The 17920-nt window shown below is 36.6% G+C and overlaps 1 protein-coding gene across 4 annotated transcripts in view; it reads left to right on the top strand.

Annotated features, from left to right (window-relative positions):
- The window catches only part of ZCCHC8 (zinc finger, CCHC domain containing 8), a 16569-nt gene extending 1253 nt beyond the window's left edge, over window positions 1-15316 (top strand). Inside the window, exons 2-14 of one of the 4 annotated variants that reach the window (XM_014964060.1) lie at window positions 185-227; window positions 846-920; window positions 1412-1517; window positions 2255-2332; window positions 2651-2754; window positions 4490-4555; window positions 8307-8367; window positions 8816-8958; window positions 9752-9894; window positions 10752-10867; window positions 11971-12054; window positions 12876-12990; window positions 13798-15316. In XM_014964060.1, the coding sequence (XP_014819546.1) occupies window positions 185-227; window positions 846-920; window positions 1412-1517; window positions 2255-2332; window positions 2651-2754; window positions 4490-4555; window positions 8307-8367; window positions 8816-8958; window positions 9752-9894; window positions 10752-10867; window positions 11971-12054; window positions 12876-12990; window positions 13798-14612 (1949 nt within the window). In that variant the 3' untranslated portion in view covers window positions 14613-15316. Of the gene's footprint in view, window positions 1-184; window positions 228-845; window positions 921-1411; window positions 1518-2254; window positions 2333-2650; window positions 2755-4489; window positions 4556-6567; window positions 6634-8303; window positions 8368-8815; window positions 8959-9751; window positions 9895-10751; window positions 10868-11970; window positions 12055-12875; window positions 12991-13797 lie in introns of all 4 variants that reach the window. The other 3 variants (XM_014964044.1, XM_014964051.1, XM_014964071.1) reach the window with 3 other exon arrangements.
- Window positions 15317-17920: the final 2604 nt, after the last annotated feature.

Below are 17920 nucleotides of genomic sequence, written 5' to 3' on the forward strand. Positions count from 1 at the left end.
TGTGTTCAGCAACATGGGGATTTGTAAATAATCCTCTGTGCAGTGAAAAGGAAGGTCTGAAACCCCATTTGTTACTCTGTGGAATTCTTGTGAGGTGTTTCCTTGTTTATTTTGATCCTTTAATTAATTAAGGTGTGGGTCTGTGTCTTCTGAAGAAAGTAATGTTCCTTAACAGTAAATTAACATCAGGAGCTTAAAAGGAAGCTGAATATTCTGACTCGTCCTAGGTATGTTAATGCTGACTTGAAACACTTTGTATGACTTGTAGATGTTTGAAATAGAGGTAGTAGCTGCCTGAGCTGACAATGTCTTTTGCCACGTCTTTTAGAAACCTTTTTTCTATGTCATCCCTGCTCAGATACTGGGTTTCCAAAATGCCATTATCGTTCTTGAAAAGTCTTTTAGACTTGAGTATCAAGAACTTAGTTTGTATTGCTGTAGCTTTATTTGTGTGCTTGTGTTTGTGGAACTTACATGGCCTTTAGGAAGACAGTTTTTTGTAAAGTTCAGCAATGAGAACAAGTATGTTAAAATGGTTGAATAAACGTGAGGTCTTATAAATAAGATTTTGTAACTGCTTACTGTAGTTAGAAGATAAATTCTGCTGTGTGGTCTTCTGTTTTGTTTTCTTTCCACCTCACAGCAGGCAACCTGCTTTGCTTGAGAGAGGATGAGAGATTTCTGTTTAAGTGAATAGGAACTTGTTAAAAGAACAGATCTTGTATTGGCCAGTTCTCCCCCTCTCTGTGGACTACAGACTCTTTGCTCTGATAAGACAGATGGGGGGTATTTACAGTAAAGCAAATACAGTAACCATTGTCTGTGTCTCTGTTCTGTTCTTCTAGTGGAATTTCAGTGGACAACTCCAAATTTGATGGTCCTCTGTTACAGATTTTATTTATGAACAATGTAATTTCTAAGTAAGTACTTTCAAAGAAAAAACAATCCTGGTAGGAAATGGGAATTTTTTTTTTGATATGTTAGCGTTTGATGAATGAATGGATATATGTTTCATTCAATAACATAAATCTGTTAAGCATTATGGGGAGAAAGATTAATGAGCAGTATGACAGGGGGTCTGTTGCTTTCATAAGCAGTATCTGTTTTTATAGTGAAATGAAGTGTGACTTCCAGGAACTTGGAGTGAGTCTGAATAGTAGTTTGAGTTTCATGAGTGTTGAGGGTAAATTTTCCCTGCCTCTGATTGGATTTTTTGCCACACTAATACAGGGGTGCTCTCTAATAATAGATTGCTTTCATGTTGGTGGGAGCTGGGAGGAGGACAGGAGAGAAGCTGACTGACCCTTTTCTAACTTAAGAAGTAGTAAATGGTAAATTCTTAAAAGAAAGACATCTGGATTATGTTTCAATCTTGCTCATTTCTTCATCTCTCTTCTTCACTCCCTTACAGGCAGTATCATCAAGAAATTGAAGATTTTGTTTTTAATTTAGTTCAGAAATATGAAGAGCAAAAGAGAGGCGAACAAGAAAAAACACACTTCAATGTTAAGCCTCAGGTACTTTAAAACTCAAATTTTTATTAGTTACTCCTCCTCTTGCATCTTTATGGTGGGAATATTGAAATATTACACTACTGAATTGCTGAAATCTGGGTGGTTTTTCCTGTTTAATTGCAAATCAAGTAGCTGTCATACAAATATTGTATAACTATTTGTTCCAAAAATAGAGGACCAGGACAAAGAAAACATCTTTTCTGCCCATGCAAATGATTCTTTAAAATTGTTCTCATTGAAATTTGCAAAGTATTAAGCTGGTGTTAATAATCAAGAAAAAACCAAAAGCTACAAACTTAACATATGCTCTTCTGTAGTACTTGGCCCAACTTTGAGTAGATATATGAGCATAGACGAACAAAAGAATCTGGAAATTTCCACTTTGTTCACTTCTTTTAGAATTTTGAGTTTTACTTAACATTTTTTAGTATCACTTTGAATAAAAGGCTGAAACGGCACGTTTCTCTCCGTCTTTCTCTCGGATTTTGAGATAAAAGGTGTTCTCGTGCAGCATACTTCTCATCAAAGAAAACATTGGAAATGAGCTTTTTCCTACTTTGAGCTGTGGAAAGCATTGTGACTAATGTAGACATCTCTACCCTACTGTTTAAGTAGTGTTTCATGAAAGAGTAGAAGGTGTATTCCATGTTGTGTGCTGTTTACATACTTTAGTAATTCAGGAACTCTTCTTTTTACTATTATTTTAAAGTAATTATTTGCATTTTTACTTTTCACATCAGCCTTCCAGTGTTCTTTTGGAAGAGGACTGTAAAACAGCAAGCTCGAATTCTGTTAAAAAAATTAAAGAAGCTTTTAGTGTAAGTTTTTGACTATATACTCCTCAATGGTAGGTCTGACTCTTCATTCTACATATTCAGTATATGCTGCCATTAAAATAAGATCTTGTTAAATTTCATTTCTAAGTATAATCCCAGTTAAGTTCAGCATGTTTTCACAACATCAATGGGAAAAAATCATTATTTGTACAGGTGTGGGCGTATATTATTTGTAAATTCTTACAGAGCGGGGGAAAAAAACCTTGGAAGTATTTCAAGCAGTGTAAATTTATAGAAATGCTACCAGTCTGACCGAAATACTGACACATTTCTGACAATTTTCTGACTTTTTTTCTACAGGTTGTAGGAAGTGTTCTGTATTTTACCAATTTTTGTCTCGATAAACTGGGACAGCCTATATTAAATGAGAATCCACAGCTGACAGAAGGATGGGAAATACCTAAGTATCCTGTTTACTAAAACAAAGGGGTTTTTTCCGTTTGTCAAATCCAAAGAATGCCAGTCGGTAAATTGAACTCAAACTTTGTTCAGTAGATAGTATGGCTCTATCAAAACCATATCAGTTGTTACAGATGAAAATTTTTAACAAGTAATTAATGGCTTTTTTACTCAAAACATATAAATATTTTGATATGATTGGATCACTAATTTTTAGAAGACATATGCTTGGGAAGAGTGAGTTATCCCCATGAGTATCCCCATAAATACATGTTGTGACTTTAGGAATTCCAGATAGGAATAAACATTCTCCCTCTATAAAATCTGTTTGGGAGAAGAAAAGGGCTTGGCAAACTCAAATATCTTGTAAAGTGTTTGGTTTTTTTCAAGTGTGGGAGTCAGAGGGAAAGTCTTCTATAAAGTTTGGAGCATTTATGGAACTTGCATCCATTTTAAAGTTGGTTCTTTACTGTTTATTAAAGCCAGCATTTGAAAAGTGGGAGTGAGGGAAACGTTGGGAAAAGTGTTTTTTAATATTGTAGTCCTCCCTGACAAAAAGAAATTGGACAAGAAATTTCTCAAGTTATCTCCTCTCTCCAGTTTTCCAGTATTGCTTCTGCCTTAGAAAGTCAGGACAAGAACCAGTTTTACAGTTCATTTCTGCAATATCTAGTTACCAAGCTTGCAATAAAGGTCATTTCCTGGTGTTAAAAAATTATTTGTATCTGAAAGAAAATTGCAAATTGTTAAGCTGGCTGACTTGGGGTTTGTTCTGTCTGCCTTTGGCTGTGGATGCACTGTGCTCTAATTCTACATTTGGGAAACTGTCTCTGTTATAGTGCATTAAATCAATCCTTAATGATTCCCCAAATGATGTTTGCACTATCTCCCAGGCTCTAGATGAAGGAATTAAATGCCTAATGGGGGAATTTCTCCTAAAAAGCCAAGTTAAGTGTGGCTAAACTTTCATGTGTGCCAGCTTAACTTTCGTATTGTTCTTTAAATGTATTTAGTGCATCTTTCTCTAGAGCTCCCATTGACAACATTTAGCCTAAAATGCACTTACTTCTGAGTGAAATGGTGTATCGAGTACCATGCTTCCAAATGAGTGAAGTACTGCACTCAATTAACGTGTCAGTTCAATTAGTATCTGGCATCTGCTTTTCTTTTTAAAAGCAGCTGTTAGATTCTGGAAGCTGCTGTGCTTCTGAACTCTCCTGAACCTCTTAGTCCTTCCCATGCTGGCTCGCTTGCGGCCCTCTTGTCTTCTCCTACGTTCTTAGACAAATGGGCAGAGCAGCTGCCACGTTGCAGTCCAAAACCAAACGCAAGTAGTACAGTATGACCAGTCTCCACCTACTTGAGAAGTGAGTTATATTTTTGAAACTCTACCAAAATATATTATTAATAAGGTTGCTGTGAAGCATATCAGAATTATTAGCTTGAAACTTCTACCTATAAACAAGAGGATTGTAGTTCTAGCAAATGCTGATAAAAGAACAAAATTGGTTATTGGATAGAAATGGGGTAGAATGAAACAACATAAGGCTATCTTAGCAAATAGTTTATAATAATATATAGTTTTATAGTTTATACTACAGACTTCATATCAAGGATCCATCTGTAACTTAATCCAGAAGAGTCAGTATTCTAGTCAAAGCACTTTTAGGTTTTCACTGGTATTTATACAAGATTGAAATTTTGCTTCATCCAGTAGCAGTTCCTTATTGAAATCTAAAGATACCAGCAAGTTTTCAGCCAGATTCTCTCCCTAGATGGACAAGAAATACAAGTAAAACCAAAAAGGTTTGTATTATTCTTAAATATAGTTTTGAGCTGAAAAGTTCAAATGTACACTGTGGTTATTCTCCAGTACTGAACCCTTCAACGTACTTGAGCAATGAGTTTAAATTAAGTAAAGCCGCACGGAGCTTTACAGTCAGTGGGTGTTTCTTATCAACTTTTTTCAGTCAAGTCAGTGTCAAAACTTTCTAAAGTTTATGCTCAGTTCTTCTGTTGCTTGCCTTTTTAGTGATTGCTTTGTCATCCTTGCGCTGGTGTAACTATCATCATTCTTACTGTTTCGTAGAACAGCTCCTGTCTGACTTATTTTGTAGGCTTTTAAAACACACTGATCTTAAAGTTGATTGTATAGCTTTTATGGGAGGTAAGAAGTAAAGCAAATCAGCTTTCCTGCTGATTCAAAGATCACTTGTGTGATCTTTGTAGCACCTGAAGTCACTGATTTCAGATGCAATGAAGACCAGGCAAGCTTTTAGTGGGAATTTCAAAGAAAAAGGGTCATGCTGAGTTAAACTCTGGTTTGATTAGAACTACTACCCTCTGAATGGAAAGCAGATTGAAAGGTTTTGTTCATGATGTGGGTTGGTGATAAAATATTTGGATCACCACAGAAGTTTTGTGTTGGAACACTGTGTAAAGATGAAGCAGAAGAAGTGCTTTATCTTCATAGAGGCTTCAAGAGGTTGGAGTGTTTGCGTGGTGGGGGGTTGCCTTGAACACTCATCCTTGTGTTGTGCTTTTGTCTCCACTTCTGCTTGCCATCATAATTTGGTAAAAACATGTTGAGAAAAGAAATCTTTCTCTAAATTTTTTTAAGAGATTGGGATTTCTCCCCCTGCCACACACACACACACTATAATGTTGAAAATGTTTGTTGCCAGGGTATGAATTTACAAGGAAAATTAAACTTGAAGCCAGATGCAGTTCCATTCCAGGTTTTCAGTGCACAGTTTCACGATATTCATTACATGTTCAAACCAAGACTTAGCAAAGAAGTAGTGATGCTCTCCTTGTTCCTACTGGTAACTGATTCTCAGGGTTGTTAAAAGGGTCAGACCTCTGATGGTACAAGCACAAAAAAAGAAATAGAGGTATTAATGTACTACAGGCATATTAAATTGAGGGGCTCCTTATCTTTACTCTTGGGTTAAAAGTATTGTTTTAACTTCTTCCCTTTCCTTCCAATATGCATTACATGTTCAAACAAGACTTAGGAAAGAAGTAGTGATGCTCTCCTTGTTCCTACTGGTAACTGATTCTCAGGGTTGTTAAAAGGGTCAGACCTCTGATGGTACAAGCACAAAAAAAGAAATAGAGGTATTAATGTACTACAGGCATATTAAATTGAGGGGCTCCTTATCTTTACTCTTGGGTTAAAAGTATTGTTTTAACTTCTTCCCTTTCCTTCCTCTGGACATAGCGTAAGCTTTAGTTATGTAGGTTTTGTTTCCATTTATTGGCACTATCTAAGTATTCCATTTCCTCTTAAAGGAATAGATCTTTATTACATGGGATATAAAAGCTCAATTTCTGCCTGGCAGTACTGCTCTTCTACTCTAATTTTAGTTCTCCTCTTTTTCTTTCCTTCCTCTCCACGTGCTGTCATGTATTCTCCATCCCCCTCAATGCTGTGCCTGTGTTTCGCTCATTTCTTGTGTTCTCATTAGGCCTGTGAAATAAATAATACTGTGTTACTCTGGTTTGAAGGTTGACATTAAGTAGTCAATTGAAGAGAAGCAGAAGACAGCATATGAAATCAGCAAGCAATGCTTACATTTTTTTTTCTTTTTATGTCTAAAACTAAAAAATGAAACAACATAAGGCTATCTTAGCAAATAGTTTATAATAATATATAGTTTTATAGTTTATACTACAGACTTCATATCAAGGATCCATCTGTAACTTAATCCAGAAGAGTCAGTATTCTAGTCAAAGCACTTTTAGGTTTTCACTGGTATTTATACAAGATTGAAATTTTGCTTCATCCAGTAGCAGTTCCTTATTGAAATCTAAAGATACCAGCAAGTTTTCAGCCAGATTCTCTCCCTAGATGGACAAGAAATACAAGTAAAACCAAAAAGGTTTGTATTATTCTTAAATATAGTTTTGAGCTGAAAAGTTCAAATGTACACTGTGGTTATTCTCCAGTACTGAACCCTTCAACGTACTTGAGCAATGAGTTTGAATTAAGTAAAGCCGCGCGGAGCTTTACAGTCAGTGGGTGTCTCTTGCTTATCAACTTTTTTCAGAAGGGCCTAAAATCAATGTGTCAAAACTTTCTAAAGTTTATGCTCAGTTCTTCTGTTGCTTGCCTTTTTAGTGATTGCTTTGTCATCCTTGCGCTGGTGTAACTATCATCATTCTTACTGTTTCGTAGAACAGCTCCTGTCTGACTTATTTTGTAGGCTTTTAAAACACACTGATCTTAAAGTTGATTGTATAGCTTTTATGGGAGGTAAGAAGTAAAGCAAATCAGCTTTCCTGCTGATTCAAAGATCACTTGTGTGATCTTTGTAGCACCTGAAGTCACTGATTTCAGATGCAATGAAGACCAGGCAAGCTTTTAGTGGGAATTTCAAAGAAAAAGGGTCATGCTGAGTTAAACTCTGGTTTGATTAGAACTACTACCCTCTGAATGGAAAGCAGATTGAAAGGTTTTGTTCATGATGTGGGTTGGTGATAAAATATTTGGATCACCACAGAAGTTTTGTGTTGGAACACTGTGTAAAGATGAAGCAGAAGAAGTGCTTTATCTTCATAGAGGCTTCAAGAGGTTGGAGTGTTTGCGTGGTGGGGGGTTGCCTTGAACACTCATCCTTGTGTTGTGCTTTTGTCTCCACTTCTGCTTGCCATCATAATTTGGTAAAAACATGTTGAGAAAAGAAATCTTTCTCTAAATTTTTTTAAGAGATTGGGATTTCTCCCCCTGCCACACACACACACACTATAATGTTGAAAATGTTTGTTGCCAGGGTATGAATTTACAAGGAAAATTAAACTTGAAGCCAGATGCAGTTCCATTCCAGGTTTTCAGTGCACAGTTTCACAATATGCATTACATGTTCAAACAAGACTTAGGAAAGAAGTAGTGATGCTCTCCTTGTTCCTACTGGTAACTGATTCTCAGGGTTGTTAAAAGGGTCAGACCTCTGATGGTACAAGCACAAAAAAAGAAATAGAGGTATTAATGTACTACAGGCATATTAAATTGAGGGGCTCCTTATCTTTACTCTTGGGTTAAAAGTATTGTTTTAACTTCTTCCCTTTCCTTCCTCTGGACATAGCGTAAGCTTTAGTTATGTAGGTTTTGTTTCCATTTATTGGCACTATCTAAGTATTCCATTTCCTCTTAAAGGAATAGATCTTTATTACATGGGATATAAAAGCTCAATTTCTGCCTGGCAGTACTGCTCTTCTACTCTAATTTTAGTTCTCCTCTTTTTCTTTCCTTCCTCTCCACGTGCTGTCATGTATTCTCCATCCCCCTCAATGCTGTGCCTGTGTTTCGCTCATTTCTTGTGTTCTCATTAGGCCTGTGAAATAAATAATACTGTGTTACTCTGGTTTGAAGGTTGACATTAAGTAGTCAATTGAAGAGAAGCAGAAGACAGCATATGAAATCAGCAAGCAATGCTTACATTTTTTTTTCTTTTTATGTCTAAAACTAAAAATCTAGTGAGATTTAAAATAATTAAATGCATTTAACATTGCAAAATTATTTTCAGGCTTAATTTATTGTGCATTTTTTAAGCAGGCCAAAACCTCATTGTTTCAATTGTGGTTCTGAAGACCATCAAATGAAAGACTGTCCAAAGGTAAAGTCTACATCAGTTTTTGAAAGACAGCTGCTCTCCAAGAAATGTTTCAGTGTAACTGCACCATTAACAACTAGATGCATTGGGGTCAGGGTGGTTATTCATCTTGGTTGATTAGATTATACTGTTCATACTCACAAATTCTAACATAGTAAATCAAAACAGAAATTAATTGTGTAATGTAATTGTTTGAATGTCTCCTTTAATTTATGGAGGGACATTTTTCAGTTTGAACAGTCTTTCCTCCTGTTTTAGAGCTTTGCTAGCTCTGATGCAAATACTCTTGATTTTTACTATGTAGTTTTCATTACAACTGCGGTTGTATCACACTGGGTGATAAAACGATTAAGCGTGCTGAGGGCAAGGAGTACAGTTTTGTGTTGGGTGAAGGAGTGCATAAATTGTAGATTGTCCAAATCTAAACTTCCCAATTGTATTATCTTTAAAGCCACGAAATGCAGCTCGTATAAATGAGAAGAGAAAGGAATTTCTGGAAGCTTGTGGTGAAGCGAGCAATCAGAATTTTCAGCAGCGTTATCATGCAGAAGAAGTAGAAGAGAGGTTTGGAAAATTTAAACCAGGAGTAATTAGGTATCTCTTTTCCTTCCATTAGCTGTTGCACTGCTTTTCTGGAATACCATTTCTACCTTTGGAGTGCCAGATGTTACTTTCCAGAGTTCTATAAGTCCATCTGCTACTCTTAACAATGGGTGTATCATGTTCAAATTTGTTGGCTAAATGTACTTTTGTTTAATAGTTGCACAGATATTTTTTAGATGGAAACTCATTGCTAGCTTAATAGTCCTACCCTTTCCCATGGCACTTTCCCTAATATAGGGAGACAAATTTGACTCTTTGGTTAATCAAATTGCAAATATATTTTGTTCCTGATCAACTGAAAATGAATGCAAGATTCTGAAGATTTTGAGCTTTGAGTGTCTTTTTACTCAAATATGCTAAAAAAATTATAATATACCTGTAGCAGTCTGCAAAGAAATGAGCAGGAAATTTAGTGTTGCATTAAGTTCCACCCTTCCTGTTGTAATAGCTACAGTTAAGGCCATGAATCAGAAGTAACAAGTTGAGTAAGTTGTTCTCAGTGTAGAATTAATTCTTGTAAAAATTTTAAGCATATGTATGCTTGTATGGAGAAATTAAAACATTGAAAGTTATCGTTAATATCAATCAGAGCTAGTTTTCACCTAAAATTGTTATATCTGGGATTGACAGGCAACATAATTTGAGCTGAAACTAAGTTACTTTAACCTGATAATTTAAAATTCCACAAAATGTTCGTAACTTCCTTCATAACTTCCTTCTGTCAAAACTCCATTATGGATTTCACTGGAGGACATTGTGTTTTCTGTTTGTTTTCTTAACTTAGTGGGGAACTTCAAGATGCCCTTGGTGTCACAGATAAGAGTCTTCCTCCGTTCATATATCGCATGCGTCAGCTGGGTTATCCTCCAGGCTGGCTCAAGGAGGCTGAAATGGAGCACTCGGGGCTTGCGCTTTATGATGGGAAAGGTAAGGAACGTGCTGTGGGAATGCAGTTCTCAGTATGAAGGCTATTTACTGGCTGCACCCTCTTCAGGAGACAATAAAGTACTGAGTTTGTAAACCTTCATCTTCCTCATGGAAGAGTGAGAAAGTTTTAAACCAAGTTTTCTTTATTCTAAAGTCATGTAAAAATACTCTCCTTTCATCTAGCTACGTGTGACAATGAAACAACTTTTATAACGACTGGATTGCACAGATTAAGACTCTTTGTCAGTGTTTTCATTCCAGTCAACCCTTGATAATAGAACATGGAGTTCCTCTGAAACTGTGCAAGACTGGCCAATAGCCTATTGTTAATTTTCCTCTTCCTTTTTTTACTAAGCTTTGCTTTTACATTTTATGAAAGAAACCTTAATACTATCTGAAGTTCAGTAATTCAGAGTAAGAAGACCACCAGCAAGCAAAGAATACATTTCTTGAAATCCAACTTGTCAAGTTATTTAACAGCTTTTTACTAATGAATGACATTTACGCTGCATCTCAGAGAACAGTCCTGCTGCCAAATTCTGAGGCTCTTAATGGTAGATAAAGAGCAGTATCCAGCTTTTTACTAATGAACGACATTTATGCTGCATCTCAGAGAACAATCCTGCTGCCAAAAGAGGCTCTTAATGGTAGATAAAGAGCAGTATTACAAGAGTAGTTAGGTTTCTGGGGAAGCTTCATGCATGTATCTAAGAGATTTGGTCACTTACTGCCTTTGTGGATTACAAAGCCTTCCATCAATACTTATATTCCAAGACTCAAGACCCTGTTCTTAAATCCTGTGGATTTTTTCAGTAATATTCTTAATTAGCATCAATAATAATTACATTTTGTTATAGATGATGGTGGAACAGAGGATGAAGCATCTCATCAACCAAAACGTGTCACTTACGATGTCTCGAAGTTGATAAACTACCCAGGCTTTAATATATCCACTCCAAGTGGGATCCCAGATGTAAGTGGCTGTCCTCTGCCTTCTAAACAACATGCAGAGTAACATTAATTGCTTTTAGTCAAGTTCAGCGATTAGCATTCTGCATCTGACAATTTTCTTTTAACAGGCTGGGGTTTTTTTAAGCATCTGTTTTGAGACTGGGGACTCTTGAGGTAGTTGGACATGACATCCATTTGCCTGATATGGGTAGGGTCAGTGCTTCTGTGGTGATTATTTCTGTTATGAGACCAACAGTAGCCTAGAAAGATAGTTTTGGGGTTTATTAAGACACAAAACTTCACACAAGAATGCCTGTTCCTTCCATGCATCTTAATTTTCTGCATGTTGTTGGAATATGAAAATGGCTGTGGGTGTTAATAGATATGATTTCAACTATAGAAAACTACATCAGACCAGTGCACAATCTCTGGGAAGCTTTGTCACAGGTAGAACAAAACGAGTCATAGCAGAAGACCCACATAGTGAGTGCCTTCTTAAGCCTGGAGCACACAAAGGGATCTCCTGTGGCCACTGCTGCTGAACTTGTATTTTCAAAAGCATGTAGACCTGCTGTTAGTAGTGAAATTCAGCACTCATGTTAATGCCTGTGCATTAAAAAAAAGCATTTCTACTTTTCTTTTGCAGCTTTACATTTGCCCACTTAGTGGCCTCCAAATGTGTTTCTTCATTCAGTGTTCTTACCTAAAGTTCTGTCCTCAAGGGTTTTTTTCAATTTTCACTAAAAATTAACAGTTTTCCAAAGTAAGACTTTTTTGTCTGAACAGTTATTTCAAGGGGAAGTTTGTAGTTATGTTCCAAATGTTGGAGAGTAGTTGATGTGAAATGGTTAACAAGACATTTTGTAAAGGTGATGATTTATTATTTTTTAAATTACTATCCTACTACCTAGTCATAGTGTATTGCATCAGAAGTTTGTGCTCACAGGTGAGAGTACTTTGGCTTGCCAGAAGTACCCTACTAAAGGTCTATTTACCTTGATAAATGAGGCTTCTGATGAGAAGTTGAATTCATCTGGGCTTGTTAATCTCTCAGTGTTTCTCTGTCATGTTATTCGCCAACCATATGCAACATTGGTTTTCTCTTTTTTGTTTTTTTCCTTGTAGGAGTGGCAGATATTTGGTTCCATCCCCATGCAGCCATCTCAACAGAAGGATGTTTTTGCTAATTACCTCACAAATTTTCATGCGGTGAATATATCTTGTTGTTATGAAAGAAAAAAAGCTGTCTTGTATTTAGTGTAGCCACTAATGATCTCTCATTTATATCTTCTTTTTTGCACAAGGGGATGGACTTTCTTATTGAAAGTACCAGGTGTGAAATGCCGATGCTTGGCTTATCTGCTCTAACAAAAAGGAGCTCCATTTTTAGAACAAATTCCATTATTGTGATTAATATAAGCAGATCCCTGATATCGTGCAATATTTTATAAGCAGTTGAGGAAAAGGTTGCTTTTGCAACCTAAAACCAGTCTTAGTTCCGGACTTCCCAAATAAGTGAGAAGCTTACTTGCCATAGTCATGATTTACAGTAATAGTGACTTGAGGAAAGGTGTGATAGTCCTGTCCTGAATCACTCTCAGGTCTTCTCTAATGTGACTCCAGCCCAGTGTAATCTCCTGCAGAAAACTTCCAGTGAAGGGTGGAAAGTGTGTACTCTGCTCTCTGTCCCAAAGTGCAGTGCTATATGGAATTCAACAGTAAATCCTAGGCCTGCCAGGAAGGAACGTGCAATACTTGTGTTGTGATGGTTTCATAAGATGTAGGTGTCCAGGTGGAAACTTGGTTGTGATTCTGTACTAGCAGACTACAGACAGTCTTTTCTTTTGCCGCTTAAACCTGAACAAGATTACAGTTCTGTTCAGTTGCATTAAATCTCTCCGACTTCAATGTCTAGTTTACACACTGGGTCACCAAATGAAACTGCTTTAAATATGTTCTTATAGCTGGAACTGTTACCTTGTACAATTTAATGCTAATTTCTTTTGTTTTCCTGGGTGATTTCTCTTCAGCCAAGTCCAAAATCTAGCAATAAAAGGGCTGCACCCCAGTCAAGCTCTCATCATTCAAAACGACTGAAAGCAGACAATTTGGAGGTACCAGCAGCTGACATGGACCTAGATTCTGGTACAGTTATTCTGCAATTTTTTTTCCTACATTCAGTTTTTGTTTTCAAAATTACTTGCTCTGAATTGAAATATCAGTGTTCATAAAGAGAAACTAATGTGTTAGTATTCATTATGGTGGTGATTAATATAACCGCTAACATACGCTAGCGGTGTCCTACTATATAGTTGCATTCTCTGTTGTTGTGACTGTCATATCTTCCAACATCAAGCAGGAGGTTTCAGGTGTCCTCAGAGCAATTGGAATCTTAGGGTACAAACTTTGAACTCTTTACTTCAAGTATATCCTAAGGAAACTTCTGTTATGAAGACCTCTAAATCCTTAAATATTAGGATGAAATAATGTAGAAAGTTGCAAGCTCACAACTTCTTAATAATGAGGAGGGGGACTTACCAGTGTTGTTTGAATTTTGGAATAGCTGAAGAAACTTCTGGCTTTCCTTTTGTGTCTCAGTTTGGAAGCATTTTCTTCTCAATACATTGATCTTTTTTTTTTTTTTTTTTGTTTGAATTTTGGAATAGCTGAAGAAACTTCTGGCTTTCCTTTTGTGTCTCAGTTTGGAAGAATTTTCCTCTCAATACATTTATCTTTTTCTTTTTTTTTTTCCTTCTTGAATGGTTAGCAGAGTTACAATCCCCCCAAACATCGTTTCAGTGCATATTAAAACCTTCAAAAAGTTTGTTGTATCTGAGCTGAAAAGCAAGGATGAGAAGATACAAGTCTGCTAGTTTATCAGAGCATTGGCACTTTGAATCTTGTTCTAGTCAGATTTCGGATTCTAATAGATGTCTTTCAATCTGCTTCTAGATCTGGAAGTGTCACAAAGATCTCAAACTCCCAACAGTTTTCAGTTCCAACCTCCGCTGCCACCTGGACATCCGTCGATGTCAACTCCTCCTCCTTTACCACCAGGAACACCACCACTAAATCTTACCCCACCTCAACCTTCAACACCCACTCGCCCTCCTCTTCCTAGGACTACGCCACCGTCGAATCCTTCCAGTGATATTCCTCAGCCAAAAATAGTGGACTCTGTCATGGATGAGGATACTCTGACCTTGGAAGAGCTAGAGGAACAGCAGCGATTAATCTGGGCAGCACTAGAGCAGGCAGAAAGCACAAACAGTGACTCTGATATTCCTGTTGATACACCTTTAACTGGGAATTCTGTTACATCATCACCATCTAGGAATGAAGTAGATCTTGTTGCAGAAGTAAGGTCATCTGATAAGGTGACTACAGTGGAAACTACATTTTCTGACATCAGTGAACAGATACCAGAAAATGAACATTCTACAACGAGTCCTAATCCAGGAGATAGTTTACTTAACTTAAAGGAAAATCCTGATAGTACAGAGTCTGAAGGCTTGCTGGGTAACACCATGCCTGCTCCCAACCATGAGGTTAACGATGGAGAAAATACGGGTGGTGATAAAGTGGTCACAAGCACTGAATCATCTGCAAAAAACTCCAGTCTTGTTCCTGATATGAGCAAGTTTGCTGTAGGCATAACACCATTTGAATTTGAAAATATGGAAGAATCAACAGGTGTTTATCTACGAATAAGAAGCGTGTTAAAAAATTCCCCAAGAAACCAGCAGAAGAAAAAGACTTCATCTTAACTGGTCTTCCTTTGTTTTATTATGTCCAAATCCCTGCTTCCTTGTCTCTCCTTCAATTTTACAAACTCAGATAACTTTCCTCGTCCTTTTGTGGGAAGGAGAAAATTTAGACAAATACAGCTGTACCTGGTTCTTCCTTGGAATTGAAGTCAGTGCAGGGCTTCCTTATTGACCAGGACCACCGATACGGTCAGAAAATATAGAATTTTTCCCAAATTGCATCCTTCCACTGAGGAATAACAGGACTGTTGATTTGTTAACAATGTTTTACATGCCAATACATGAAACTCTAAAAAGAGGAGATTGTGGTTTGCTGTTCATTATTTTGGCTAAGATTTATATTGTCCTTCAGTTTCAGGTGGATTGGTGATTTTTTTTATATCTGTCCTTTGTACAATAATCTATACTTTATACATTTTGCTAATTACCCTGTAGATAAGTTTAATATATTCAGGATGTTTTTAAAAAGGTCTAACATTAAGATTTCCCACATCAAAATCCGGGCAATTGGATGAAAATAATCAGGGATTACCAGCATTATCTTCACCATTTCAAATATTTTTATAAATTATTTATGTGGGTCAGTTTTAATTACCACTGTATCTTTTGTAACATCGTCCTTCATGTAAACTTCCTGTACATACGTGTTCATTGTTGTGTACAGAGGTTTAATAAATGAGCTTTTGTATAAAGATTTTCTTAAATTGGAGTCCTACACCATCGAAGTACTGATTTTTGAAAAGTAGCTGCTGAAGATACTTAGAAAAACAAGCTGATTGAAATGAGGAAGAATGAAGTTGAATATTTTAGGAAGGTTCGTGACTATTGGGTTCAGGGTTTCATAACCAAGAAGCTGTTAAAATTATTTTAGCTACTTAAATAGAACTTTGCCATACCATTCAGTTTTCATAATCTGAAGAACTGCTCACTTCTGAAAGCTTAAATGCATAATAATTCTGTTGATTAATTGTTCTAGCACTCTTTTCCCTTCTTCTTTTAATTGTTTACAATTCCACCCGTAGGTAGAATGACTGGATGTTATTTGCATTGCCAACAGAGGGAGTACTAGATTGACTTCACAGTAGTCATTGGAGCTGGCAAAGCATTTGTTTGTCTTTGTATAAATGCAGGAAAAAAGACTTTCTAGCCAAACACGACACATGATAAACCAAAGGTATTTTCAAGTATCTAAGAAAAGACTTGTGAAGGTGGGATGTTCAAAGGTGGTTTTGGTAGAGATAACTCCAGAGATGGAACTTATTCTTCAAAATTCTCAGCTTTGCAGATAGTACATATTTCCCAAAGATCCTTATAATATGTGATATTAGTACACCCTGCATTGGAATGCTTAAAAGAACCCCAGCCTTTTTGTAGCTAAAGCTTTTTGGTTTTATTTCCTTTTTTTTTTTTTTCTAAACTTCAGAGGTTTACTTCACAGTAAACCAAAGTGTCTTTACCTATGAACAGCTTGTTTTCCAAGAGGCTGAAAAAACTTCTGCAGCATATACCAGTTCAGTGTATCTGGTTGGGTTTGGAAAGTACTGGTCAAGGTAAATGTTCATCCTATGTGCTAAAATGGAAGGGTTTTGCTTTTTCATCTTTTCTAGGAGAAATAGCACTGAACTGGTATATGCTGCAGAAGTTATCTGGTTGGGTTTGGAAAGTACTGGTCGAGGTAAATGTTGGAAGGGGTTTGCTTTTTCATCTTTTCTAGGAGAAATAGTATTACTTTCTGTAATAGGAATGGATAATGAAATAATATGTTCCTTCCAGCTTCTGCACGCTTCACAAAGAAATCTCTGTTGGGAAGTAGAGATCTTGTACTTTCTCCGTTCCTCCTCCTCCCGTGGAGTTAAAGCTGGTAATGACAGTGTGCACGAGCCATTGTGCTGCATCATTCACGTGTGGATGATAATGTGATGCAGGGCATGAGGTAATGATTTCGGGCATACACACCTTTTGGGTGTGTTGAGGTGCTCATATTTTAAACATGCAGTTCTCTTTCCACACCTTGGAAAATCTTTTTTTAATAGCTCTTACAAAACGCTGCCTCTTTAGTAGGACATAGAGCCCAAACTTTGCAGGAGTACTGGTGTGTTTCTGCCTTGCTTACAGACACCACAAGATGAAAATCGTCCTTATATCCTTAGTACCCTTTAGCACTCTGTATGTTTACAATAAATTCATAATAAATCACCCTTCCACCCAATTGTTCAGAATAGAAAAGCCTGTTACAAATTAGAGCATGAAGTATTACACTTAGACCACCTATTCTGTATATTGAGAACTCTTCTTCCTTTTTTTTTTCATTATTCTATCCATCTTAAAAATCTGTAGATGTTTAGTTTGAAGTCTAAGGCTGCCAAAATCCAAACCCTTTTTCACTAATGATCTGTGTAACTGATGATCTCTATATTAAAATGAAAAACTTATCCCTCAGTAGCCTAAAAATGTCTTTACTTACCTGGTAAAGCAAAACATAGCTGAGAATAGAATACTTCCATTTGTTATTCTTTTGCCTTTCAAATTGTAAAGAAAACTTATAAAAGTTACTGTAATGCTTCTTTTTCCATAGAAGAAGATTTTTGTAATGCATATGATTTGATGTCAGAAAATCGGACAGCCTATAGCAGCAACTGGATAATTTTTATTTGTGACTTCTAGCAATTGTTTTGAAATAAGGGTAATCATACAAAATACTTGGAACTCGGAGGTATCTTTTAAATTGTTCTTTTAAATCTTGTCTTTTAAATTTTTCTTTCTATGGAGGTGGCAGTCAGTATGAGAAGATTGAGCAGAACCAATGAGTAAAACTCCTACTGTATTTACCTCTGCTGTAAGACATACAGTTAGTCAGGGATGGGGAGCTGTGCCTGCTGGTTTTTTCATGGTTAGGAATGAATTAAGCTTTATCTCTTAGCTGTTTATCTACACTTCACTTTTCCTTTCAAGTGCTATATATTGTTGCTGCGCTGAAAATGCTTGTAATTACTGAATTTCTTGCATCTCTCAAGTGCAACTATTCAAATTGGGTTTGTATATTGAAGCTGCAATCAGATCACACTGCAAGGTCTGAGAAAAAGCCGAATAGCAAAGTATTTCTGTTACTTTTAAGTCACATTCCCATGGTGATGGGTGTGGCATAATAACCTAGATTAGAGCTTACTAAAATGAATGAGTAATAAAATTTGTAATGAGGTGGGTATAGTGTGAGCAGGCATCACTCACATTTTCCCACAGATTCCTGTTGGCATCGTGCTCATGTTTGTTTATAGCATTTGGAACAGCAAAAGTATTTGAAAATATTG

The sequence above is a fragment of the Calidris pugnax genome, unplaced genomic scaffold (assembly GCF_001431845.1).
Source record: "Calidris pugnax isolate Ruff unplaced genomic scaffold, ASM143184v1 scaffold32, whole genome shotgun sequence".
NCBI lineage: Eukaryota > Metazoa > Chordata > Aves > Charadriiformes > Scolopacidae > Calidris > Calidris pugnax.